Source organism: Neocloeon triangulifer, unplaced genomic scaffold, assembly GCF_031216515.1.
Source record: "Neocloeon triangulifer isolate White Clay Creek 2 clone unplaced genomic scaffold, ASM3121651v1 ptg000022l, whole genome shotgun sequence".
NCBI lineage: Eukaryota > Metazoa > Arthropoda > Insecta > Ephemeroptera > Baetidae > Neocloeon > Neocloeon triangulifer.
Genome location: NW_026775562.1, coordinates 4,963,082 through 4,990,460, shown reverse-complemented (window position 1 = coordinate 4,990,460; position 27,379 = coordinate 4,963,082). Strand labels below are relative to the sequence as shown.

Below are 27,379 nucleotides of genomic sequence, written 5' to 3'. Positions count from 1 at the left end.
ATGTGCTACTTTCTCTTGTCTATGCGAACAATTTATAAAAAGTAGGTCTTGTGCGTTTTTCTCCCGTCTAAGTTAACAATTTATAAAAAGGAGGTCTTGTGCTACCAGTTAGTCAATAATTTCCAAAAAGCGCCAGGACTAAAAAATTTGGGGCTGAAAATTTTTTGCCCCAAATTTTTTAGTCCTGACGCTTTTTTGAAATTATCGACTAACTGATGCATTTGCCCCAGTCCTCTGAATATATAGCAAGCAAACTCTATATTTTTTCAAATTCTAGTACTAAAATAAAGAGTCATTCTCTCGTCTATGTGAACAATTTACAAAAAGGTGGTCTTGTGCTACTTTCTCTCGTCTATGCGAACAATTTATAAAAAGTAGTTCTGGTGCGTTTTTCTCCCGTCTAAGTTAACAATTTATAAAAAGGAGGTCTTTTGCTACCAGTTAGTCAATAATTTCCAAAAAGCGCCAGTACTAAAAAATTTGGGGCTGAAAATTTTTTGCCCCAAATTTTTTAGTCCTGACGCTTTTTTGAAATTATCGACTAACTGATGCATTTGCCCCAGTCCTCTGAATATATAGCAAGCAAACTCTATATTTTTTTCAAATTCTAGTACTAAAGAGTCATTCTCTCGTCTATGTGAACAATTTACAAAAAGGTGGTCATGTGCTACTTTCTCTTGTCTATGCGAACAATTTATAAAAAGTAGGTCTTGTGCGTTTTTCTCCCGTCTAAGTTAACAATTTATAAAAAGGAGGTCTTGTGCTACCAGTTAGTCAATAATTTCCAAAAAGCGCCAGTACTAAAAAATTTGGGGCTGAAAATTTTTTGCCCCAAATTTTTTAGTCCTGACGCTTTTTTGAAATTATCGACTAACTGATGCATTTGCCCCAGTCCTCTGAATATATAGCAAGCAAACTCTATCGGCGAAAATATTTGAAAGGTGTATACTTTTGGCAGGGTCAACCGATCTTAACCATATTCTAGGACCTTAAAGATCATGCCAGGAGGTTTTCAAAAATATATAGTTTTACCCCGTTATCTCGAAATTTATGGGTTTTACGGGACATTCAAATTTGGATTTTGGAAATTTTCAATCAACTGTATCTTGGCTTCCCGTGGTTGTAGAACAAAATTCTGGATATGGTTGAATTCGTCTTGTTGCCCTCTACAACTTTGCTGTTGATTGCAAAATCGTAGGTCAAAGTGCAAGGTCACTTCCGGTGACCTCGTGACCTTTGACCTCAAAATTGAAGTTTATCCCCCAATTTTATTTTTATTCTGAAATAGCCATTTTGTAGAGCGTAAAATTTTACGCTATATAGGAAAATAAACCAGATGGCGTTTTTTGATATTAAATTAATAAAAAAATAAAAAGATTAAAAAACGTGGTTTTCCGAGCAAATTTCCTGGTAAAATGTCTTTGAGCCTCTGTAACTTTGTCCCTGAGCAAGATGGCCCAAAGTACCTAATGACAAAAAGTAATTGTCTTGACACGGTCTATCCAGAAATGTATTACACATTGTGACCAGGTCACAAAAGGTCATTGACCCCGGTGACCTTTGACCTTACCATTTTTTTTCCATCTTGTGCGACACATGGTTCGAAAGAAGACATTAAGGCGGTCATTTTCGTACCCGGAATTTTGCTGTAGCTCCAACAAAACTTGAGTTATTGACGTTTTTAGTTATTTCATCTTACAATTTTTACAATTTTAATAACTAAAAACGTCAATAACTCAAGTTTTGTTGGAGCTACAGCAAAATTCCGGGTACGAAAATGACCGCCTCAATGTCTTCTTTCGAACCATGTGTCGCACAAGATGGAAAAATATGGTAAGGTCAAAGGTCACCGGGGTCAATGACCTTTTGTGACCTGGTCACAATGTGTAATACATTTCTGGATAGACCGTGTCAAGACAATTACTTTTTGTCATTAGGTACTTTGGGCCATCTTGCTCAGGGACAAAGTTACAGAGGCTCAAAGACATTTTACCAGGAAATTTGCTCGGAAAACCACGTTTTTTAATCTTTTTATTTTTTTATTAATTTAATATCAAAAAACGCCATCTGGTTTATTTTCCTATATAGCGTAAAATTTTACGCTCTACAAAATGGCTATTTCAGAATAAAAATAAAATTGGGGGATAAACTTCAATTTTGAGGTCAAAGGTCACGAGGTCACCGGAAGTGACCTTGCACTTTGACCTACGATTTTGCAATCAACAGCAAAGTTGTAGAGGGCAACAAGACGAATTCAACCATATCCAGAATTTTGTTCTACAACCACGGGAAGCCAAGATACAGTTGATTGAAAATTTCCAAAATCCAAATTTGAATGTCCCGTAAAACCCATAAATTTCGAGATAACGGGGTAAAACTATATATTTTTGAAAACCTCCTGGCATGATCTTTAAGGTCCTAGAATATGGTTAAGATCGGTTGACCCTGCCAAAAGTATACACCTTTCAAATATTTTCGCCGCTATATTTTTTCAAATTCTAGTACTAAAATAAAGAGTCATTCTCTCGTCTATGTGAACAATTTACAAAAAGGTGGTCTTGTGCTACTTTCTCTCGTCTATGCGAACAATTTATAAAAAGTAGGTCTTGTGCGTTTTTCTCTCGTCTATGTGAACAATTTATAAAAAGGAAGTCTTGTGCGTTTCTCTCTCGTCTAATTTAAAAATTTATAAAAAGGAGGTCTTGTGCAACTTTCTCTCGTCTATGCGAACAATTTATAAAAAGTAGGTCTTGTGCGTTTTTCTCCCGTCTAAGTTATCAATTTATAAAAAGTAGGTCTTGTGCGTTTTTCTCTCGTCAAAGTTAACAATTTATAAAAAGGAGGTCTTGTGCGTTTCTCTCTCGTCTCAGTTAACAATTTATAGATAGGAGGTCTTGTGTGACTTTCTCACGTCTATGTGAACAATTTATAAAAAGGAGGTCTTGTGCAACTTTCTCTCGTCTATGCGAACAATTTATAAAAAGTAGGTCTTGTGCGTTTTTCTCTCGTCAAAGTTAACAATTTATAAAAAGGAGGTCTTGTGCAACTTTCTCTCGTCTATGCGAACAATTTATAAAAAGTAGGTCTTGTGCGTTTTTCTCCCGTCTAAGTTATCAATTTATAAAAAGCAGGTCTTGTGCGTTTTTCTCTCGTCAAAGTTAACAATTTATAAAAAGGAGGTCTTGTGCGTTTTTCTCTCGTCTATGCGAACAATTTATAAAAAGTAGGTCTTGTGCGTTTTTCTCTCGTCTAATTTAAAAATTTATAAAAAGGAGGTCTTGTGCAACTTTCTCTCGTCTATGCGAACAATTTATAAAAAGTAGGTCTTGTGCGTTTTTCTCTCGTCTATGCGAACAATTTATAAAAAGTAGGTCTTGTGCGTTTTTCTCCCGTCTAAGTTAACAATTTATAAAAAGGAGGTCTTGTGCTACCAGTTAGTCAATAATTTCAAAAATGCGCCAGGACTAAAAAATTTGGGGCTGAAAATTTTTTGCCCCAAATTTTTTAGTCCTGACGCTTTTTTGAAATTATCGACTAACTGATGCATTTGCCCCAGTCCTCTGAATATATAGCAAGCAAACTCTATATTTTTTCAAATTCTAGTACTAAAGAGTCATTCTCTCGTCTATGTGAACAATTTACAAAAAGGTGGTCATGTGCTACTTTCTCTCGTCTATGCGAACAATTTATAAAAAGTAGGTCTGGTGCGTTTTTCTCCCGTCTAAGTTAACAATTTATAAAAAGGAGGTCTTTTGCTACCAGTTAGTCAATAATTTCAAAAAAGCACCAGGACTAAAAAATTTGGGGCTGAAAATTTTTTGCCCCAAATTTTTTAGTCCTGACGCTTTCTTGAAATTATCGACTAACTGATTTATTTGCCCCAGTCTTCTGAATATATAGCAAGCAAACTCTATATTTGTTAAAATTCTAGTACTAAAATAAAGAGTCATTCTCTCGTCTATGTGAACAATTTACAAAAAGGTGGTCTTGTGCTACTTTCTCTCGTCTATGCGAACAATTTATAAAAAGTAGGTCTTGTGCGTTTTTCTCTCGTCAAAGTTAACAATTTATAAAAAGGAGGTCTTGTGCTTCCTTCTCTCGTCTATGTGAACAATTGAAATAAAAGAGGTCTTGTGCGTTTTTCTCTCGTCCAAGTTATATAAAATAAATTTATTAAAAGTCGCTGATTTTGGAAATTCATTTTTAAACCCAGCGAGGGTCAACTTAAGTTTTTTCAAAATCAAAGAATCAAAATAGTCCAATACGTCTAACAATAAGTCTTTAATTTTGTAACCTTCTCATGACAGTGTAATTCCGTGTCATGACAGCGTAATTACGTTTCAATAATGGAATGCGTCTATTAAAAGTCACTGATTTTGGAAATTCATATTTAAACCCAGCGAGGGTCAACTCATTAAAAATTCGACTATTTCCGAACATAGACCCAGGTCACGCGGCGTGAGTAATTCATCACGCGGCGTGAGAAGGATTGATTAAATTATTTTTTAAATTCACGACTTTCATTGAAAACTCATTAAAAAATGGAATAGTTCTTAAGAGCTACTTAAGAAGTCTTAAGACACTCTTAAAAATTCTTAAGACACTCTTTAGAATTCTTAAGAACTCTTAAGACTCGTTTTAATGAATTTGAGAACTCACGCAGACAGCAGTTTACCCAAGAGACGACCCGCACTCACAGCTTATTAGTGGCCTTAAAGAGTAGACGTGTTTTTGTTCAAATTTCAAAAACCGCGCAGGAAGCTATAGCTTTTTTTCGTTGATGAAAAAGTGTAGCTGCACACTGAAAAGTGATATATTTTCATGCAATCAACTTTTTAAACTGATACACTCTTTATATATTAAATAGAATAGTCCTGTTGGTCTAAACCTAAGTTTAAATTTAAAATTTAAGAAAATAATAATTATTTGTATTTAGTTTTATTGATGAATGATAAGCCACTTTTAGTTCAAGAGCAATAATTTTAATTAATTTGCCATGTGTTCGAAAAGATCACTGCACATTCATTCTTAAGAAGTCTGAACTCTAATTCGTCTAAATGAAAATTTTCAAAATTCACGACAATGGCGATATTTTTCAAATTTTACATCTTCTGAATGAAACCAGAATTGTCAAATTTTGAGCAATAGACGATAATTTTGCTAATTAAGCGAAGTCCTGAATTTTGAAAATTTTACAGTAGTCGTGTATTTTAAAAATTCGCAATGTATAATTCGCGTTCGTGTATGTTAAATTGTTCCACTGTACATAACAGTGTGATATCCGTTGGCACAATGTCTGCGTGAGTTCTTAATAGCTCATTAAGAAGTCTTAAAACTCTTAAGAATTCATAAGAACTATTAAGAAGTCTTATTAAGAAGTCTTAAGAACTCTTAAGAAGTCTTAAGAATTCTAATTCGTCTAAATGAAAATTTTCAAAATTCACGACTATAGCGATATTTTTCAAATTTAACGTCTTCTGAATGAAACCAGAATTTTCAAAATTAGAGCAATAGACGAGAATTTTGCAAATTAAGCGTAGTCCTGAATTTCGAAAATTTTACGGTAGTCGAGTATTTTAAAAATTCGCAATGTATATTTGGCGTTCTTGTATGGTAAATTGTTCCACTGTACATAACATTGTGATCTCCGTCGCGTTTGCACACTGTCTTCGCGAGTTCTGTAGAGCTTCTTAAGAACTTAAGAAATCTTAAGAAGTCTAAAGAACCCTTAAGAAGTCTTAAGAACTCTTAAGAACTCTGAAGAAGTCTTAAGAACTCTAATTCGTCTCAATGAAAATATTCATAATTCACGACAATAGCGATATTTTTCAAATTTTACGTCTTCTGAATGAAACCTGAATTGTCAAAATTTGAGCAATAGACGATAATTTTGCTAATTAAGCGTAGTCCTGAATTTTAAAAATTTTACAGTAGTCGTGAATTTTAAAAATTCGCAATGTATAGTTCCTGTTTGTGTATGTTGTTCCACTGTACATAACAGTGTGATATCCATTGGCAGGTCTGCGTGAGTTCTTTAGAGCTTCTTGAGTAGTCTGAAGACACTCCTAAAAAGTCTTATGGCACCCTTAAGAATTCTATATAAAAATCGTTAAAAATTCGGGACTTTATTGATATTTTCAAAATTACACAGGAAGAATCCTGTATTTTCAAGACTTCATCTCATTCAATTCTTCAAACGGAAACTAATAGGATGGGAGATGGAATTGAATTAGCTGAAGCTCAAAGTCCTTAATCGTGGATTATTTTAATTCGGCCATTTTGAAGTCACTGTTCACATTTCATACTATTCTGCCTGGCGCTTGGATGCCAAACTTCTCATTGTCAGCATACTTATTTTTCCCTTCACCTCAGCCGGAAGACAAATTCAAACTTGATTTACAGGTGGGCTTTGAATTTGGGCAATGCAACGCATTCCCCAGCTCCACCAGTGATGGGGCAAAATAAGCATTATTCAGCGCTTTGCGATGTACAGAGTTCCTTTCTACCAATTAACACATCACCATGTACTCCTATTTGAATTAATAAATTCCCAACCACTGAGTATGCAACCTGCTCTACACGGCAAACGAGTCAGTTGCATAACTTTTTTTTGGAAGCAATTTTTAAAATATCACCAAAAGGTTCAATTGTGACGAAAACGGGGTCGCTCGATACTACAAAATTCCCAAATTCCACGTTTTATCTCAAAAGTCAGCAGATCCATTTCGTTTCGGCCACTTCTTGGCCAGCTTCCAGTTTTCATAGTCGAGTTTGTGCGCGCAGACACGGCGAGATTATTGCACGCCCTACAAGGAAGGCACTCTCATTTTAATAAAGCGAGAGAAAAATAATGCGGCAGAAAGTTAGTGTTGTCGGCGGCGGCTCACTTGGCTCGGCAGCGCCTCTGACTCGCCTCGTTGTTACCTCCGGCTAGAATCATTTGCCAAAAATGGACCTAAATCAAGAGTGCAGGTGAGTGAACACTTATCATAATTCTTACATTATCAGTTTAAGAAAGAATGTTTCGTCAAGTTTAATGAGTGGGAAAGATTTCTTAAAATTTAAAGTACATGTTAGGTAAATTGTGAAAAAAATTTTTTCATTGGAATTTTTATTTTAAATTAATTAAAGAAAACTTTGCTTTTTAATAATATATGTTAAAAATCGTTTTTTTTTTTAATATTTTTTATTAAATTTAAAAAGAATAAAGGATCCTGTTTTAGTTCATAGTTATAAACTAAACGTTTTTTTTTTTAATTATTACTTGTTTTATTTATTTGCTTAATAAATAATATTGATTTAAAATTACAATTTTCAATTTACTTTGAATTTAAATAATTTACAAGGATTGTGGACGTTTTCAGGGAGACATTCATAACTGCTTCTCTCTGGTTATACAAACCAGTTTTCGGTTTGCTCGTTCATGTACGACCTTTTCGATAGTTGACTCGCACGCAAACGTTCTTTCACACTTTTTTTTATATGATTTTTGATCTTCAGTCGTGGAGACGAACTTGCTGATCAGGAGGAAGAAGAGAAAAATATCTTGCTCGGTGGTTCTGCACCGCCGCGAATAATTTCAAAAGTCGCAAGTCAAAATTTGAAGGAAGGAAAATGCAAAGAAGTAAATTTTTAATTTAGGTAAAATTATTTTTAAACGTAATTTCTATCGCAGATCGTGACAGTCCTCTTGGCCGACTTGTCCTCGCTTGGAAATGGGATGATTTTGGGATACTCGGCCATTGCCCTGCCGCAGCTGCAGCACCCTGAAAGTTGGCTGCCAGTCACAGAGGACGAAGCTTCATGGATAGGTGAATAAATTCCTAATTTTTCTTTTATGTGTGTCTAAATTTTTATTTAAAAGTCCAAGATGAAGATATTTTTTCAGCAAAATTGGTTCTCGGTAGGTTTTAATTTTAAAAATGTTATTAATTTTGATTATTTTAAAAACTATTTACGAATCAATTCAGTTATTAAGTTAATTTTAAAAAATTAATCAGCAAAATATTGCAAAAAATTAAAAAGTGTAATTTTTCTAAATAAAACATGCGGATTTCAGGATAGATTGTGAACCAAATTTAAAATAATTAAAAAATTCAATGCTTATTTTTCTATTTTAAAGATTAAATTTTTTAAATATGCAAATAAGGAGTACTTTCTCTTGAGCAATTATATTGTTCGAGAGCAGCTGTTTCCAGCAGCAAAACAGAATAATCAATGGTGTGCCCTATCAGCCTGATCAACAGCTCAGATTCAGGGCCAATATCAATTGATCTTTCTCTCTCGGAAGAAGAAGAAGTGCACTTATTTATCGGTCAGCAAAAGCATGTCCGACCGATAAATAATAATGAGCAGCGTCGGTGCGCGCGCGTGACCTAAAAGCAAAACTAATGAGAGAGCGAGTGCACTTGTTGGAAAGTGAACAATTGCCATGCGATTGTGGCAAATATTTACCAACTTCTATTAGCGTCAATTATTTTGATTCTGATGCGCAAAAAAGTTTGTTTTCTTCAATGTCTAATGCTAAAAAATTTAATACATAATGCGCAATACTTTTCTGTCCATAAAGATCTACTGTTTATTTTGAATCGCATAAAAATTTCACCCAGATGTGGCATAATTATATTATGAAAAATTTCATTTCTAACAAAAGTCTGTTTTGTCAATAGTAAAACCTGCAGAAACTTCAAAAATTTCAATTTCAAGACTTACGATCATCAAAAGTTTGGTGTCTTTAAAGAGAAAGTTTTAATTAAACGTTTCCTGAAACTCTTCAATTTAATAAGATTGAAATTCCAGAACTAATCTAGCTAGTAAAATTTCTGTCCAAAAATTTTGAATTCTAATTTAATATTATTTTGTTTTTAATTTAGCAAGTTTGGCTGCGTTGAGTTTCGCCGTCGGCAGTTTTCTCGTCGGCTTTATCATGGACAGATTCGGCCGGAAACGAACGCTGCAAATTCAATGCGTGCCGAATTTCATTGGTTGGATTCTTCTGGCCCTGTCCACAGAAGTGCACACGCTGTACATTGGCCGCCTTCTCACCGGTCTCGGCGGCGGCATGGTTGACTGCACAATTCAAGTATAGAAAATTAATTTTTATTGTAATTTAATTAAATTAAAAACATCTAAATATGAACATATTTGATTTAAAAAATATTTAGATTGGGATAAATTTGTATGTCAATGTTTTGACGTTAAATTGTTTGATAATTAACGTTGTTAAAAATTACATTTAATTATTTAATTTCAACTACATCAATTTTATTAAAATTTTATAATTTGTCGATGTTATGAAGTCTTTTTACTTATTTCAATATCATTTATATTTCAAGAATCTGTCCCAATCGATCCTAATGCAGAATAAATGATATTTTTTTTATTAAAAATTGTTAGTAATTAATTAAATTACTAACAAATAATTCAAGCAAATCAAATTAATATGAAAATATTCGGAAAGGTTTACATAAGTGAAATCACAACCCCACATTTGAGAAACTTTTTGGCCTCGACGCCCAGTCTGATCTTCTCCATGGGGATGCTGTCCGTGTACACCATGGGCGCTTTCCACCTGCAGTGGAACCTCATCGCCGCAATTTGTGCGGTCGTCCCTCTCCTCCACTTCATGGTGCTCATTTTCCTACCTGAGAGTCCTGTGTGGCTTCAAGGCCAAATCTCTGATGAAACTAGGTTTGAGAATTAATTAAAATCATTAAAAAGGAACTGACAACTTCCAGAAAATCAAATTGTATTCGTTGATGTAAGATACAAAATTGTTTGAAAAATTACTTTCCGACAAAATTTTACGGAATCATTGATTTCCAAAGTTAAAAATTGAATAATTCGATCAATATTTCTCCAAATGAAATTTTTTATCAACATTCAAATCATGAGGAAACAATTCTTTTTAAATTTAAAAAAAATTAGATCTTTCAAAAAATTTAATTCGTTCTCACGTCTTTCAGTTCAAAATCGCCATGTGATTCTGCGTGGAAGTCGCTGATCTCGAGACACACTCGGCGACCGCTGCTCATCCTGGTTGTCTTTTTCTTCTTCCAACAGTTCTGTGGAATGAACGCCGTAATTTTCTACGCCGTTCAGATTTTCCAGTCGGCCGAAGGTGGCATTTTGACCGACGACCAGTCAGCCGTGGTCATCGGAGCAGCTCGACTCGTCGTCATTTGCGTCAGTTGCGCGATTCTCTCGAGAGTCGGTCGACGACCTGTGTCCATAATCTCGGGGATTGGCATGGCCCTGTCCATGCTGACCCTCGGCACTGTGATCCACCTCCAGGGCAAACCACCCTTGGCAGCATCTCTGACATGCATGACTGGATTCATTGCATTCAACACTTTTGGTAAATATTGAAATGAAATATTACATTGATTACTCATTTTTTTTATAGCAAATGAACGTGAAAATGGTATAAATTAAAATAAAAATGTTCTGCAGAGTTTATACACTTCTATAGTCTTAAAAACCTTGCCTTCTAATCTTCAAAGCTTTTCAAACTATAACTTGAACAAGTTTTTCTGGTTTTTTATGGATATCAAACAATAGAAAAATTATCGTTTTTAAGCCATTATTTTGAAAGTATGAAAAATTTCCCTTAAAATACAATTCAATTCAATTTTTTTAAATATTAATTTCAGGATATTTTTTAATTTCTCAAAATCTGATAAAAAGTACTCCAAAATCAGGTTTATTTAAAATTAATTGATACCGCAATCGCTTTAATTTAATCCAGCTTTCATACAAAAATTATAATATAATATATCAGTTATTCTCAATTTTTTCTTAAAATTTCAGTAATGAATTTTATATTTATATAGAATTTTCAATTTCAACATATTTATTCTGATATTTTTGTCAGGATTTTTTGCTATTCCTTGGGTGATGCTCGGAGAACTGCTTCCTGAGAGATGCAGAGGATTGGCTTCAGGGATCATCTCAGCCATCGTCTACATTTACATTTTCATCGTCGTCAAATCCTACCCTTACATGTTGACCTTGTTGGGAGAAGGAAGCGTTTTTCTAATCTTCGGAATGATTTCAATTTTGGGAACGGCCTTTGTCCACTGCTTTTTGCCCGAGACAAAGGGCAAGACGCTGCTTGAAATTGAAGAGTCGTTGAGAAAGTGAGCAGCCATAATTACAAATCTCATTATCGCATTTAACCTTGATGTTACGCGTCGATAGGTATTCGAATGATAATAAATGAATTCAAATCAACACTTCCTTCTTTATTGATCTCTCGTTATTTCACATGTACAGGATGTTTGGCACAAACACTTCTTGTTACAAACCGGCATCAAAGTCTAATTATTGTTATACTCGACGTGGAACACAACAAGTCATCAAGTAGATATAGCAACAGCAATCTCAACTAAGAAACTAGCAAATCAAGTGTTTTCAAAAATAATCGTATTTATTTTTAACAATTTTCGTAATGTTTATAATAATTAAAACAGGGTTTGAAAAAAATTGCACACACTCTCTCTTAAAATTGGCCTGTAAGAAAATAATACATTGGAAATTTCCGCAAAATTTTGAGACAAATTTTTTACTTAAGTACTAAAAGTGCGACGAAATTTGTTTGTTTTTTTGACAGTGTGAATTTTAAAAATAACTTAAAACTACAAAGATATTCGTACGTTTTCTGACCGAAAAGAGTACTGAAATTTTGAAATAAATAGTTAATTCTGAAGATTCGTTTCGATATAAATGCAATCGATGCAGATATTTCTACTCTCGCGCTGGGCCTGAGATGGAACTCTCGGAATGATGTTCAGGCCTGTCGAGTTTACACACATTGCTATGTATTGCGTCGAGAAGGAACTATATCAAAACATTACGTTTCGATTTCAAAACCTTTGGAATTGGTCACTAAAATTAAAGGAAAATCAATGATAAATTGCCATAGAAAGCCCCCATACACTTCTCGACCTGAACTTTGGATTTTGTTTTTGGAAGTATAGCGAGTATAATCACCATTTTTCAAGACTAGAGAGGGGGCATGAGAGCTCTTTTGGGCTAAGATTCGAAAAATTACAATCCACTGGTCTCTTTTTTGCGTAAATAAAGGGTAAGAAGTTTTATACAATTTATAAATCATTCTCATCAAAATTGGAACGTGCTTTTCTTGATTAAAATTTATCAAAACGAGGATTACATGATCAGACTGGATGATATTCCAAGCAAGACTTCTTGTGACAAAGTTTGTTCGTAGCTTTTTGGAATAAATTTCTTTCTTTTTCGGAAGTTATAGTTTCGACAGTTGTTTATCTGAGGTCGTTTTCGTTTGGGTGTTTCGTCAACTCTATCACAGTAAAATTTCAACTGTTCTACTCGGTGTAGCTACCTATGCAGTATAAGACCCTTGTCAATTGCACGTGAATTATTAACTCCATTATTTTATACCGCGTTTTTAAACAGAAAGGCTCCGAAACACGTGTGTATAATAATTTTCTCCCTAAAGACGATGGAACTGTGTGAAATAAACAGCACAGCAGACAAAGATTAGTGTTACAATAATTACTTAAGTCAGCACACGTACTTTTCTTTTCCCAAAGAGAGGATTTTTTCACAGCTTGTGCTTCTCTTTTTTTGCTAACTGCTCTCATTTCCGAATTTCGATCTATTGGTCCAGCCAATTTTCAGTTTTGCTCAAAAAAATAAGTCCGAATCGAGATTTCCGTTTTCTTCTTCGAATATATCAAAATTTTACAAGCCAATCGTAGCAGTCTTTGGTATGGTTGGGCAAAGTTTTAAAAATTATTCGGTGATGTAAATGTCGTCGTCGCCGAGAGCGTAAAGGACGCCGAAGGCCATGGCGAGGAGGCTGATTCCCAAGAGGTCGCCGAGAGCTGTCAAATATGGAATGGCCGAGTTGTCGGGATCAATTCGCCTCTTCCACATCCAGTGAATCATGATGAAGGCGATGTACAAAAGGAGACCGACCTAAAGAGCAAACAAAAAACAAAATTTTGGCATAAAATCAAACTTCAGTTAAATAAAATTTAAAGGTTAAATAAGTAAATCTCATATAGTTCTGATTTTGAAAGTTTTATTTTATTTGAATCATGCCGATCAAGTTTTTCCTTAATTTTGATCCAAAAAGGTTGAAATAATTGTGCAAAAAACTCATGTATTTAATATTTGAGGTTTGCTACGTTAGAATTTATATATTTTTGAGACTTGTTTGAAATGGGAAAAATCCGACATTAATTGATTTTTGTCTCACCTGAAGTTGAGCGGCGACCAAGTATCCGGCGACGAAGAGCGGTGACATGTTGCCGTTGCCCACTTTGATGTAGTTGATGGTGTAGATGAAGATGAGGTGGCCTGGCACCACCATGGCCATCAGGACCCTTGAGGTGCGCGCGTGCAGACTCTTGCCGAAGAAGGACTGGCCAGGCGTGATGCAGACCCTGCTCTGGCCGCCCTCCTCCTCGTCCAGCATTCCAGGCTGGAAGTCCCTGTGCAGGGAGGTTGAGATTCTGCTCGCGTGCACCGCCACCAGGTTGCCGCCGACGCCGTTGATGACCGGTTGGAAAACGGCGAAGCCCTCGAATCGCGCCACCATCCCCTCGAGGATGAAACCTCCAGAGCTGCCAGGAAAAAAGTTCAATTTTGTTTAGATTGCTATTGCTGTTAAGTCTTGTAGTAAAGTTGTAACAATTATCACTGTTTTAATTTGAAAACTAGTTTGGCAGAAAAGGAATTTTTGGACAAAATGGCACCACCAGTATCAAGGATTTTGCTTAAATTTAAACATACCAGTTTCTTTTATAATGTAAATTTGGAGTAATTATATTTTTTGAACCTAACGCGTCAAGGGTCAGACTAAAGTGACCTAATTTAAATTCATTATTTGAAAATTTGGGTGGATTTTTTTAATTTATTAAAGAAATATTGCCGTTTTAGTAATAAAATCAGACCTATTCAATAAGCTTTAATTTTGAATAACAATTTATTGTTTTACCTGCTGATCATCATGGCGATCACCACTGGGGTCCAGCCAGTGTAGAGGACTTCGTGGGTGTACTTATTTTTTTTGGCGATCCAAACCCACAACGGCGTGACTAGGACGAACCCTGAGATGATGAGAGGTGCGAGCCAGTCTTGTTTTCCTGCAAATATAATTTAAGTTTAGTTTCAACTTTTTTGTTTTAAATTTTTTTTCAAAAACGCACCCACAGCGTGGTACAGATGGGTCGACGTCCATGAGAGGAGGGCGAGGGAGATGATGTCGCCGAGACTGGCCGCGATGGGCGTGGCCACGTTGTCGGGGTTGATGTTGCAGTGCCTGGAGAAGACGATGACGGCCGCCGTGATGAGACCTGCGAGGGCAAGCGTTCATTTTTTAACTCGATTTATATTCGCGAGCGAGGGGTCAAGCAGGTCGCCATGTGACCTGCGCGCCCCCGCTGTCTTAGTTACAATTGCTTTCGTTTTATCTCTGGTATGTAAATGGAAATGTACCTAGGACGAAACTGGCGATTGATGCCGTCACGAGGCTGCTGGCGATCAGAAGAAAAGCGTGGTCCAAGTTGAAGGTCTGGGTCTTGCTGGCCTCCATGATCAACGCGGCCACCGAGCCGAGAAAGCCGACCACAATAGCTTGGCACTGCAATTTTTATAACAAAGACCATTGTTACATAAGATGGTGCAAGATAACTTTTATATTAATATATAATACAATGAATTTAAAGGGATTTTCAATTTTGTGGCCGGTTCAAAATAAATTTAAGGGAAAAAAAATAAAAATTCTATTAAAAAAAACCATCCAAAATTTTAATTTCAAATAGTATTTTATTGTAATTTAATTCAATTGCTTATAATATTCAAATCTTTTTTCTCAAAATTCAGCTTTGAATTTCAATTTTTGCCCTGTTTTTAAATTAATTATAGTTTCAAGAGGAATAATTTATTTGTAAATGGGTAAATAAAATACAGCTTTTATAATTAAAAATCGTCTTTCAAGAAAGAGATAATTAGTTTTTTTTTGCCAATTTTATTTCTAATTTCAAATAAAACTTTCAAATTCAATTCTGTTTTTAATGAATAAATTAATTTTCACACCTGAATGAGTGTTAAATTTGCTGCAATCATGCTCCACTGCTCTTTTGGAGTGTCCATGTGTCCCAAGTTGGCCTGAGTGCTGAGTCTGGACGCGAGTGTCATTTCCAGATTTCCCTTCAACCCCAGCAGGGCAGGCACCAAAATCATCAACTCCTTTACCTCCATAAACACTGACCAATGCTGCAAAAGGAAAAATATTTTCAAATTTCATTTAATTTTCTTGTTGACAAACCTGAACGACGTCTAGAACAAGTCCGGCTCCAACCATTCCAAGTCCAGCTACCAAGAACGGAATAAAAACTTGAATGGCCATAGCCCTGTAGCTCTCATCCTTCCTCTGAACCACCTCCGCAGGGTCCGCTAACATTGTTGTCTCCGCCACCACGTCTGGCAAGCGTCCGCCGTTGGTGTCGCCAGGGTCGTCCACGAGTTGCTCCTTGACCACCTTGGCAGACACGCAAGAATGCAATTAGGCAATGTGCAATATTTTTGTGCATAAATATAACCGCGCATGGCTAAATAGACGGGCGGTCGGTGACCCTTGCATTGATCAGAGATTTTTCTGTCGGTTTTAAACTTAAAGACCATCACACGGCAAATTTTTTTATTTTAAATTCTGAAAGTAACGAAAAAAATCGAAATCGGGATAAAAAAATTTGCACTCTTTAAAGGTTGAAACCTTTATTATTAGCGGCTTTTATTATTCCCGCTAAATTAATTTGAACTTTTTAAGCTTGTAAGAATAAATCACTTTTGATTCCCTCAAAGGTTCAAATGATTTGGGAAGGAAAAGACAAAGGTGTGAATTTTTAATCGCAATTTAGATGATAATGATGAAATCTAGCTTACTTTTGGAATAATTTTACTTTATTATTGACCTGTATGATACTTTAAACTTTAAATGTCATGAATATTACTTTCATTTTTTAAATAATAAACATATTTTTCATTTCCTTTTAAAAATTCTAGTTGAAAGAATGCAGTTAATTAAAAAATAATGAATTTTTATATATAAATTAATAAAAATGGACATTTTAAAAAAAAATCAAAATTTGGATTCCAAACTAACTTTTTCATAGTTGAATACCTGGATGGTAATGGGGTCGACGATGAGCTCGACCACCTCTTCGCCCAGACAAATGGGCGCGGTGGCGTCCTTGTCCTTTGACAGCATCCTCAGCAGCTTTGATGGAGTCGAGGCCGCGGCGGCCGATTTTACTTTTGATGCCGAAATGGTTGCTGCTTTCGGAGAACGGGACCGTCAGAAGAGACGCAGCTCGCGATGAAGCTTGGTTTAGGGTGAGTGTTGGTGTTGTGGTCGACGTTGGGTAGCTCCAAACCGGATCTGGGCATACCCTGTACAATGCAGCCCCCTGCCAAACAGAGAGAGAAGGAAACTTTAATTTTGTGAAATGCAACCGGTTGAGCTCGAGTGTCTGGCGGGTTGTCGACCCTCGTTTTTTTTTATTCGCCGAATCAGAATTTTGTTGGCTGGGGTCATGGCTGATCAAGTTTGGTCTGCAACACGAGGGGACCGGCTCGTCTATCTCTCGGCGGCTCATTTTCTGGCTGAATTGCGCGAACGGCGTGAAATTTGAGTCTGTCTAGACGGACTGGCATAATTTTTCGCTCAGGTAGCATTCGCGTGTGTGGAAGAAAATTTCGCTCATATGTCGCGGTATAAGAACTAAGAGGAGAGCCTAAGTGAATCTGTGCAGTACTTGTCAATTGTTCTGAGTGATGCAGAACTTAAAAATAATAGCGGGAATAATAAAAAGACAAAAAAAAGTATTTTTAATTGTTTCAATTCGCGCTAATCATACCAATGAAACTTTAAAATTGTGTTTTTTTGATTAAAATATTAAATTTATTGAATAATGTTTTTAAAATACTTATAGTTTTAAATTTATTTCAAATTTCTGGATAATTCAAGAATTTTGGCGTAAATTTTGATTGCTATTCTCATTCTTTTGCCTTATTTACCTTGTTTAATTGAAAACCCCTTTAAAGAGATTTTTATGTCTTTAAAAATAAAAATATATTAAATTTGATTTATTTCTATAAAGAATTTAAAAATATGTTACAAAAAACGAATTTGCTTAAAAAATTATCTTCACCAGGGACTTTTTGAACTTAAAAATCGTCTTTTGAGAAAAACAGAAACTTTTTCCGGCATAAATAAAATTAAATATTTGTTAAAGCCCTGGTTAAAGCCAAAGATTATTTCTAAGAGCACTTTTTCGGTTACTATATAGCATGGGTATTTTTTTTTTCAATCCTTTTCACTAATGAATGATTTAGGACTGGAATTTTTAAACAATATCAAATTATAGGACCTGAAACAAAATTTCAACAACAACTGCAGATTTGTATTTTAAGAGTTTATTTAAATTTTGACACATTTCATAATAACTGCTTTAAATGAAGTTAAAATTATCTAAACCATTTTAAAATTTCATCTTAAGTTCTGTCTCTGCGGATTTTTTTTTTAATAATCTAAAATTAGCAAAACCTTCGATATCAATTAAACATTTAATGAACCAATTAAGAAGAAACTCGAGTAAAAATGATGCAAATCCAATTTGCAGTCGTTCGCGTTGCGAGTTATTTCGAAAGCAATGATCACATTAATCGTTGTGTAAACTGCAAGGGTAGGACAGATTGTGGCGCGTGGAGTCATGCGACGCGGCAAGAGGGCAAGAATTATCAAGAGCCTTCCAAAGCTGACGCCGAGAAGCACTAGAAGAAAAAATAAAAAAGTGGCGCAGCCAGCGTTTTCCGCTCGTGCTGGAAAAGATCCTCTTTCTCGAGGGGCGCCAGCTCGAAAGAACGGGTCTTTCTCTTTGCTGCAGCGTGTGTGAGCCACTAATCGTCATCGATTTTTACTTATCTCTGCGCCTAACCTATTTTTGCCAAAATTTTCCGTGAATTACTCATAAAATGATAAGCTTTTTCAGCTCAAGTTTGCAGTTTTTAACTGTCAGAAGGATAAATTACCTCTCAAATTCGTATCAAATGATACAATTTTTTATTCAAAATTGTTTGAATTTAATAAAATATTAAATTAAATTTTAATAGAAAAATAATTTAATTTAAATAAAGGTTCTTTGCTCGAAGTTTCTACTAAATTTTGTGTAAATAAGTAGGAATGAAGATTAAAGAGAATTATCAAGAATTATGGTTTAAAATTAGTTGTTTCTCTTGCATAATTTTGGAAGATTCTCTATTTGTGATAAAATGTGGTGACGCAAGTCGCAGGCTTAATCACATTAATTTTCGTAGACTAATTGCGTCGTTTCGAGAGTCTTCTTACGTCTGTTGATGTTTATTTTGGGGCGCCGCCTCTGTCAGTCTGTACATCGAGTTACCTGCGCAAATCCTGATTTCAACTTATGTATTTATTTTTGCACACGCCAAACTGCACGAAATCTAGGTCGCGCTGGATGGTGATAGCGGCGAGCTGCGCCTCCCGCCCACCCCCCGACAGCTTGGGGGAATTTCAACCCTTGCTCTAGAAAGTGAAATGTGTATTTCTGGCGAAACTCGATCGTTTCTAGCAATAGCTCGTTCTAGAAATTTTCCTCGACGCAATTAGTTAAAAGAGTTATAAATTTAAGTGATTTTATCGGATTTTGCTGATTCAGCCAGATATTTTTTTATGTTTAAAAAAAACTTATGACCGCTTTGCGTAAAATAATCAAGAAGTTATAATTAAGAAAGAATATTTTTTTTCAGAATTGATTCATCTCACAGAAATCGGTTAGGTACCCATCGTGTTTACAATTGCGATACTTCTAGTATACTTTTAGTATTCATCACGTCTCGCGGTCTAAAACGCTTATTTTTCGGTCCCGCACGCATACATTTGCAATACTCTAGGTTTACTTTTGACAGCTCGCCTGCTGCGCGACCCTTGCCGGCCGCGCTCTAAAATACATGCGTTTGCATCCCTCCCCCTCCTTTCTTTACAAAACACAATAGTTTGACGAGCAGGTATAAAAACCCTCCCTCATAAGGCCCGTGTTAAACAGGTATACAGTTTTTAAAAAGTAAAGCAAGTGAATAGCAAAAGTATAGCTGAAGTATCGCAAAAGTAAACACGATGCGGATCTAAATTTTTTCTGTGAGATCATATTGTTTAATTCAATTGTTGAAAATTATGTGAGTAAAAAAGGAATCGTTGGACAAATGGCACAAGCAAGAATGTTAGAATTCCTAGAATTATAAGAATTAAATGAGTCGCTAAAAATGCACAATGCAACCTTAAATTGTTATTTTGTTTTGATTTATTTGTCCAAATTGTTTCAAAAATTCAACATTGAAAGGAAATAAATTTTGCTGGGGAGAAAAAAAATTCATTTTACGGGGACAAAAAGAATGACAAAGATTTGTTAAAACCTTTCGAAATCACAATTTTGTGGTGAAAAATGGGGAAATTCACCCAATTCTTGCCTATTTCGGAAATTCAGGACAATGTTCTCATTAAAACCAACCAATTTAATATTAATACTTGTTTTTCTGGTAAAGTTTCATCAAAAGTCACTCTTTTAGAATAATTTTCCAATATCCCCTAAAAAGTGACAATATTTTGGTATAATTTAATCAAGCTATTTCATCAATTTCAATTTCTGAACAATTTGGGCGCCAATTTTTCTTTAAATATCAACATTTTTCCATTTGCAACGGAATACAGTAAAATTTTCGTTAGTTATGAAATTTTCAATAAATAAGAGAGCGTTTCCGAGTGAGATTGAGGGGGCATTGGACGCAAAAAAATAACCCTATCTGATTTTTACTTATGCCAAAGGGGATGCCCAAAAGGATCCTCTCACAAATTTTCAGACGTTTTTGGTGTGAAAAATTGACCCTAAATTTTTAGGATTTTCTATAACTTTAGAACAGCTTACGTTAGAAAAACGGTTTAAACTGTTCCTAACTCAGCTTTTCACGCTGAACAACTTTGCTGTTGACACAAAAGTCGTAGGCTTAAGGGAAATCTCAGTTTTTGGAAATTATTTAATTAAAGTCAAATTTTGACGATGATACCCCCCTCCGATTTTTTTCGTGGTATAGGAAAAAATGTTGCCCGTGAAATTTTACATCGACCCGGTAATTTTCAAAATGGTCATTTTCTCAGTTTTGTAGTTATCACGGTCCAAAGAAGAAAAAATCAAGAAAATAAAATTACCAGAAATTTTAAAATAAAAAATTCTAGATTATAAGTTACTTTAAAATTCAGCCTCATCTATAATCCGATTTTTTTGTTCTTTTTCAGGTAGATGATATTTTTTCCAGCGGTCGTCTCGGTCGGCTAGGCTATTCTCTACACGTGTCGCTCTAATGTGTTCTACAACAAAGTGTGCGTTTTTTTTTTGTTATGAAGTTCCCCCCTCTCGAAAATTCTTTGGGGAATCAAAAGAAATCCAACACCAGCCGTCGTCCATAATCCAATATTACATGCACAAGCGACGGACGTTTCCTGCCACCCTAATGATAAAAATTCCCGCGTCGAACAAAAAAAAAACCACTCATGTGACTCTTGTGTTTAATTAAAATGCACATAAACACACGCTCGAAAGTAAAGAAGAGGTGAATGAATGGAATGAGGCGTACAAGGAAAAATACTAAAAAAAACGACGGCGTTCGCCTTGAAACGCGGCTGCAGATCTTTCACATTTGTTTTTTATTTAACAATTTTTTTTTTTATATACTTTTGTCTCGCGGCGCCGCACGAATTGACTGGCGGTATTCGAAGGAGGAAAAGAAGCATTATCAGGATGCTGGCTGGCGTCACGTAGGAAAACCGGAGAAATATAGTTTTTTTTTTCTTCTAACACGTTATCAGCTTTTCGCGGCTGAGCGACTTTTCGGGCGGGGTGTGTGTTCGTTGGCAGCATGCAAGGTTGCGGATTGTATAAATTTATATTTGAGCGTTGCAGCGATTGCTCAGCTGAAAACAAGCCAATTGTGCTGAGGGTCGAATTCTTTGAAATTATCTGCCTCGCGGCGACACAGCCGCGGCCTTCACCTTTCGCGTGCGGGACAAAGTTTGCGACTGACACCACGTGGTCCACCAAAAAAAAAGAAGACAAATGTGTGCGAAATTTTAAAGAGTTGGCTTGGAAATGAGCCAGTTTTTCAGGTCAAAGTTAGGTCGCGCCGGATCAATACTGGCACACTCGGCGAATGGAGAACACGGAACGACGGAACTAGCCAGAAAATCCGATAGAATAATAAATTATTTAAAAATCATGGAAATAACACGGATTTATTATTCTTATTAGAATGAAGAGAAATGCAACGGTTTATTTAAATTATAAATTGATTTTTAATAAACCGGAACTATTGCATCACTTTTTGGAGAAAAAAAAGTTTGAAATTATAAATAATTTCCCGTTTTTTATTTAAAATCTAAAATAAAAACTGTTAGAATGTCCAAAATTTTATATTGATTTTTAGTTTTTAAACTTATTTTATTGCACTGAAACCGAAATTGACCTAAAATGTTAATAATTTCAAACTCCCACTAATAAATTAGCATTTTGATTTTGATACTTTCGGAATTTTCAAGCCCCTTTATTTCATGCGCCCGTGCGAGCTCACGCAGAGAAAACAGCATGGACGAACCGTAGGGGCTGCAGCTGCACTCCTCACTGCTTTTGCTGCCCCCCGGTCGCCGCGCCCAGGCCGACACCGGTGAGACAAAGGTCAAAACGAAACTCACCTTTGGAAAGTCCAATGCGCTATGGATAATCATTAATAACTGCGATGAATTACATTATAGCTGAGCACGACGATAGGCGCGCGATCGACGAGTGATGCCAACGACCAGCATGTGGCATACTAAAGAGCTGCTCTCTGGCCGAGCTCGAGCTGCTCGGCTAGCCTGTGACGTCACTCGCAAGGGGACTCGAACCGGTGACTGCGACACGAGCGCTTTAAACACTCGAGTGCAAATTAATGCAAGTACGGACGCAGTTGGACAATTTTCATGAAAAAAGTAACTATATTTTTTTCGGTTTTATTTATTATTTTTATTCTAAAATTAAATTCATAAAAAATGCAAATTTGAATAAAATAAATAATTGAAAAGGACAAAAAAATAATTTTACAATATTAAATATTTTTTAAATCTTAATAATAATAAAATTTGATTAAAAATTTTACATACAATGAGATATTTTAATTTAATTGTTAATTAAGAATATTATTAAAAAAAACGGTGTTTGTACTTAAAAATTGAAGTAAATATTTAAAAATCAACCGTTTTTAAATTCTAAATTGAAAATTAGCTGAAAAATTATAGTTGACCTAACTTAACTTTATTATGAATAAATAGTCTATATTAAAATCCATTTTATTCTTTTAAGAAGTGGGAATAATTAAGAAAAAATCAATAGCAAAAAAAATTATTATGACATTTGATCAATCCAATTTTATGTATTCGTTTAATTTAAAGTCACCTTTTATTATTTTTTTTCCATATTTTATTCGTTTTTTAAACCAAACTTTTTCCCTTTATCTTTTTTATTCAATTCTCGTTCGTTGCCCTCTGGATCATTCTCGAGTGTTTCTTTCGCTCTTTGATGTTAAAGGTCCTAATTTTTAGCCCCCGTGTCGTTGCCTGGCGCCGCTGGTGCACCCCCGTGACGTGCGCACGGTCGACGCAACTGACGTCAACGGACTTGTCGGCAGCGCCGCCTCTACTCAGCGCCGCCGCCGCCACCCCACCGATGTTCCGCATGCGATCGATAACACGGACTCGGAGGCGCTCGATTTTAAAAAAACGCGTATTGCTCCAGCGAATGCAACCACATGTGAATCACCTCTGTGTTGTTCAATTGAACTTTTTCAAGGATAAAAATTTCATTGAAAGGACCATTTTTTCAGATTTTCTATTTGATGAAAAAATTGCGCAAATTATGGTGAAATAAATTAATTTCATAAGCTTGCTACTTTTTAATAATATAATTAATCTGAATTAAGAAAATGCGGTTAAATTATAATTAATAATTTTTGTTGAAATGTAAAAATTTAATCTGCGATAGCTTCTATTTAAAATATTATTTTTAAGTAAAATATTATAAATTTGCATAATTTTAATAATAAAATTGGGGAGCTGATAATAATAAAATAAAATTTAATTGCAGCAATAAAAATTAAAATTAAATGAAATATTTGTGCTTGTTACAGCTAAACTTTATTTCCTAAAAAAAAATATGAGAGAAAGACCACAAAAATTCCTATGCACTATTATTTAAAATTTCCTTAAATCCTGTTTACGGATATTGCAAGACTGCTTCCTTCGTTTTCTGCTCATTTGAAAATGATGTTTATAAGGAAAGACCCGCGATCAAGACATTTAATTTCCCCAAAGTGCATTTACGTCATTTAATCAACAAAACACAAGACACACTTTTAGGCTCAAGGAAAACGCAACTGCTCGCCGAGTTGAGTAAGATTGCGAAAAAAAGTGCTCGTGAAAAAATGCTTGCAAAACGCAAACATAAAATAATAGACAATAATAGTATTTTTTCTGTGAATATTAAGACCCGCACTCAGCACAAAATGTGTCGGCTATTGCTCTATGTTGCTAATAACAAATGCAGTATTTTTTGAGACCACTAAAATGTTTTGTGGAGAAAGTGTGGACGATGCAAATTTTGATTCAAATACAACACGTAAAGCACATACAAAACAAGTTAAGTGTATAAATTTAAATAAATAAAATGATTTTAAAAATTTTATTTGGAGTAAAATGGTAGTTGCGGCGAGATTCCTGAATAAATTAAATGTTCTGGTAAATTAATAAGAGTGCTTGGTTTTTAAAATTTTATTTGGAGTAAAATGGTAGTTGCGGCGAGATTCCTGAATAAATTAAATGTTCTGGTAAATTAATAAGAGTGCTTGGTTTTTAAAATTTTATTTGGAGTAAAATGGTAGTTGCGGCGAGATTCCTGAATAAATTAAATGTTCTGGTAAATTAATAAGAGTGCTTGGTTTTTAAAATTTTATTTGGAGTAAAATGGTAGTTGCGGCGAGATTCCTGAATAAATTAAATGTTCTGGTAAATTAATAAGAGTGCTTGGTTTTTAAAATTTTATTTGGAGTAAAATGGTAGTTGCGGCGAGATTCCTGAATAAATTAAATGTTCTGGTAAATTAATAAGAGTGCTTGGTTTTAAAAATTTTATTTGGAGTAAAATGGTAGTTGCGGCGAGATTCCTGAATAAATTAAATGTTCTGGTAAATTAATAAGAGTGCTTGGTTTTAAAAATTTTATTTGGAGTAAAATGGTAGTTGCGGCGAGATTCCTGAATAAATTAAATGTTCTGGTAAATTAATAAGAGTGCTTGGTTTTTAAAATTTTATTTGGAGTAAAATGGTAGTTGCGGCGAGATTCCTGAATAAATTAAATGTTCTGGTAAATTAATAAGAGTGCTTGGTTTTAAAAATTTTATTTGGAGTAAAATGGTAGTTGCGGCGAGATTCCTGAATAAATTAAATGTTCTGGTAAATTAATAAGAGTGCTTGGTTTTAAAAATTTTATTTGGAGTAAAATGGTAGTTGCGGCGAGATTCCTGAATAAATTAAATGTTCTGGTAAATTAATAAGAGTGCTTGGTTTTTAAAATTTTATTTGGAGTAAAATGGTAGTTGCGGCGAGATTCCTGAATAAATTAAATGTTCTGGTAAATTAATAAGAGTGCTTGGTTTTTAAAATTTTATTTGGAGTAAAATGGTAGTTGCGGCGAGATTCCTGAATAAATTAAATGTTCTGGTAAATTAATAAGAGTGCTTGGTTTTAAAAATTTTATTTGGAGTAAAATGGTAGTTGCGGCGAGATTCCTGAATAAATTAAATGTTCTGGTAAATTAATAAGAGTGCTTGGTTTTAAAAATTTTATTTGGAGTAAAATGGTAGTTGCGGCGAGATTCCTGAATAAATTAAATGTTCTGGTAAATTAATAAGAGTGCTTGGTTTTTAAAATTTTATTTGGAGTAAAATGGTAGTTGCGGCGAGATTCCTGAATAAATTAAATGTTCTGGTAAATTAATAAGAGTGCTTGGTTTTTAAAATTTTATTTGGAGTAAAATGGTAGTTGCGGCGAGATTCCTGAATAAATTAAATGTTCTGGTAAATTAATAAGAGTGCTTGGTTTTAAAAATTTTATTTGGAGTAAAATGGTAGTTGCGGCGAGATTCCTGAATAAATTAAATGTTCTGGTAAATTAATAAGAGTGCTTGGTTTTTAAAATTTTATTTGGAGTAAAATGGTAGTTGCGGCGAGATTCCTGAATAAATTAAATGTTCTGGTAAATTAATAAGAGTGCTTGGTTTTTAAAATTTTATTTGGAGTAAAATGGTAGTTGCGGCGAGATTCCTGAATAAATTAAATGTTCTGGTAAATTAATAAGAGTGCTTGGTTTTTAAAATTTTATTTGGAGTAAAATGGTAGTTGCGGCGAGATTCCTGAATAAATTAAATGTTCTGGTAAATTAATAAGAGTGCTTGGTTTTAAAAATTTTATTTGGAGTAAAATGGTAGTTGCGGCGAGATTCCTGAATAAATTAAATGTTCTGGTAAATTAATAAGGGTGCTTGGTTTTTAAAATTTTATTTGGAGTAAAATGGTAGTTGCGGCGAGATTCCTGATTAAATTAAATGTTCTGATAAATTAATAAGAGTGCTTGGTTTTAAAAATTTTATTTGGAGTAAAATGGTAGTTGCGGCGAGATTCCTGAATAAATTAAATGTTCTGGTAAATTAATAAGAGTGCTTGGTTTTACAAATTTTATTTGGAGTAAAATGGTAGTTGCGGCGAGATTCCTGAATAAATTAAATGTTCTGGTAAATTAATAAGAGTGCTTGGTTTTTAAAATTTTATTTGGAGTAAAATGGTAGTTGCGGCGAGATTCCTGAATAAATTAAATGTTCTGGTAAATTAATAAGAGTGCTTGGTTTTTCAAATTTTATTTGGAGTAAAATGGTAGTTGCGGCGAGATTCCTGAATAAATTAAATGTTCTGGTAAATTAATAAGAGTGCTTGGTTTTTAAAATTTTATTTGGAGTAAAATGGTAGTTGCGGCGAGATTCCTGAATAAATTAAATGTTCTGGTAAATTAATAAGAGTGCTTGGTTTTTAAAATTTTATTTGGAGTAAAATGGTAGTTGCGGCGAGATTCCTGAATAAATTAAATGTTCTGGTAAATTAATAAGGGTGCTTGGTTTTTAAAATTTTATTTGGAGTAAAATGGTAGTTGCGGCGAGATTCCTGATTAAATTAAATGTTCTGATAAATTAATAAGAGTGCTTGGTTTTAAAAATTTTATTTGGAGTAAAATGGTAGTTGCGGCGAGATTCCTGAATAAATTAAATGTTCTGGTAAATTAATAAGAGTGCTTGGTTTTAAAAATTTTATTTGGAGTAAAATGGTAGTTGCGGCGAGATTCCTGAATAAATTAAATGTTCTGGTAAATTAATAAGAGTGCTTGGTTTTTAAAATTTTATTAGGAGTAAAATGGTAGTTGCGGCGAGATTCCTGAATAAATTAAATGTTCTGGTAAATTAATAAGAGTGCTTGGTTTTACAAATTTTATTTGGAGTAAAATGGTAGTTGCGGCGAGATTCCTGAATAAATTAAATGTTCTGGTAAATTAATAAGAGTGCTTGGTTTTACAAATTTTATTTGGAGTAAAATGGTAGTTGCGGCGGGATTCCTGAATAAATTAAATGTTCTGGTAAATTAATAAGAGTGCTTGGTTTTTAAAATTTTATTTGGAGTAAAATGGTAGTTGCGGCGAGATTCCTGAATAAATTAAATGTTCTGGTAAATTAATAAGAGTGCTTGGTTTTACAAATTTTATTTGGAGTAAAATGGTAGTTGCGGCGAGATTCCTGAATAAATTAAATGTTCTGGTAAATTAATAAGAGTGCTTGGTTTTTAAAATTTTATTTGGAGTAAAATGGTAGTTGCGGCGAGATTCCTGAATAAATTAAATGTTCTGGTAAATTAATAAGAGTGCTTGGTTTTTAAAATTTTATTTGGAGTAAAATGGTAGTTGCGGCGAGATTCCTGAATAAATTAAATGTTCTGGTAAATTAATAAGAGTGCTTGGTTTTACAAATTTTATTTGGAGTAAAATGGTAGTTGCGGCGAGATTCCTGAATAAATTAAATGTTCTGGTAAATTAATAAGAGTGCTTGGTTTTTAAAATTTTATTTGGAGTAAAATGGTAGTTGCGGCGAGATTCCTGAATAAATTAAATGTTCTGGTAAATTAATAAGAGTGCTTGGTT

General features: G+C 34.4%; 3 protein-coding genes and 1 long non-coding RNA gene across 8 annotated transcripts in view; 2 read left to right on the top strand and 2 right to left on the bottom strand.

Annotated features, from left to right (window-relative positions):
- The window catches only part of LOC132204769 (golgin subfamily A member 7), a 123,764-nt gene that overhangs the window by 47,473 nt on the left and 48,912 nt on the right, over window positions 1-27,379 (top strand). The gene's annotated exons all lie outside the window — the stretch shown is intronic.
- On the top strand, window positions 6,657-11,247 carry LOC132204346 (facilitated trehalose transporter Tret1-like). 2 transcript variants are annotated; one of them, XM_059632814.1, is made up of 7 exons: window positions 6,657-6,972; window positions 7,501-7,624; window positions 7,676-7,811; window positions 8,874-9,082; window positions 9,461-9,690; window positions 9,966-10,357; window positions 10,874-11,246. In XM_059632814.1, exons 1-7 carry the CDS (start codon window positions 6,950-6,952, stop codon window positions 11,140-11,142), a joined length of 1,383 nt encoding a protein of 460 aa, XP_059488797.1. In that variant the 5' UTR covers window positions 6,657-6,949; the 3' UTR covers window positions 11,143-11,246. The 2 variants fall into 2 exon arrangements, with proteins under 2 accessions (XP_059488797.1, XP_059488798.1); XM_059632815.1 differs by lacking the exons at window positions 6,657-6,972; window positions 7,501-7,624; window positions 7,676-7,811 and adding an exon at window positions 8,100-8,499 and having other exon boundaries at window positions 10,874-11,247.
- Window positions 7,304-10,493, bottom strand: LOC132204348 (uncharacterized). Its single transcript, XR_009442521.1, has 3 exons — window positions 9,957-10,493; window positions 9,489-9,686; window positions 7,304-9,069 (listed from the first exon to the last, which is right to left on the bottom strand). It is a non-coding gene; the product is annotated as an uncharacterized LOC132204348 (long non-coding RNA).
- The window catches only part of LOC132204345 (solute carrier family 41 member 1-like), a 50,603-nt gene continuing 34,446 nt past the window's right edge, over window positions 11,223-27,379 (bottom strand). For 2 of the 4 annotated variants that reach the window (XM_059632812.1, XM_059632810.1), the window contains exons 2-9: window positions 16,154-16,457; window positions 15,317-15,529; window positions 15,085-15,264; window positions 14,485-14,629; window positions 14,196-14,342; window positions 13,985-14,132; window positions 13,244-13,610; window positions 11,223-12,960 (exon numbers count right to left, since the gene is read on the bottom strand). In XM_059632812.1, coding sequence (XP_059488795.1) covers window positions 12,775-12,960; window positions 13,244-13,610; window positions 13,985-14,132; window positions 14,196-14,342; window positions 14,485-14,629; window positions 15,085-15,264; window positions 15,317-15,529; window positions 16,154-16,258 — 1,491 coding nt within the window. In that variant the 5' untranslated portion in view covers window positions 16,259-16,457 and the 3' untranslated portion in view covers window positions 11,223-12,774. Of the gene's footprint in view, window positions 12,961-13,243; window positions 13,611-13,984; window positions 14,133-14,195; window positions 14,343-14,484; window positions 14,630-15,084; window positions 15,265-15,316; window positions 15,530-16,153; window positions 16,458-21,808; window positions 21,937-27,379 lie in introns of those variants that run through there. The other 2 variants (XM_059632811.1, XM_059632813.1) reach the window with 2 other exon arrangements.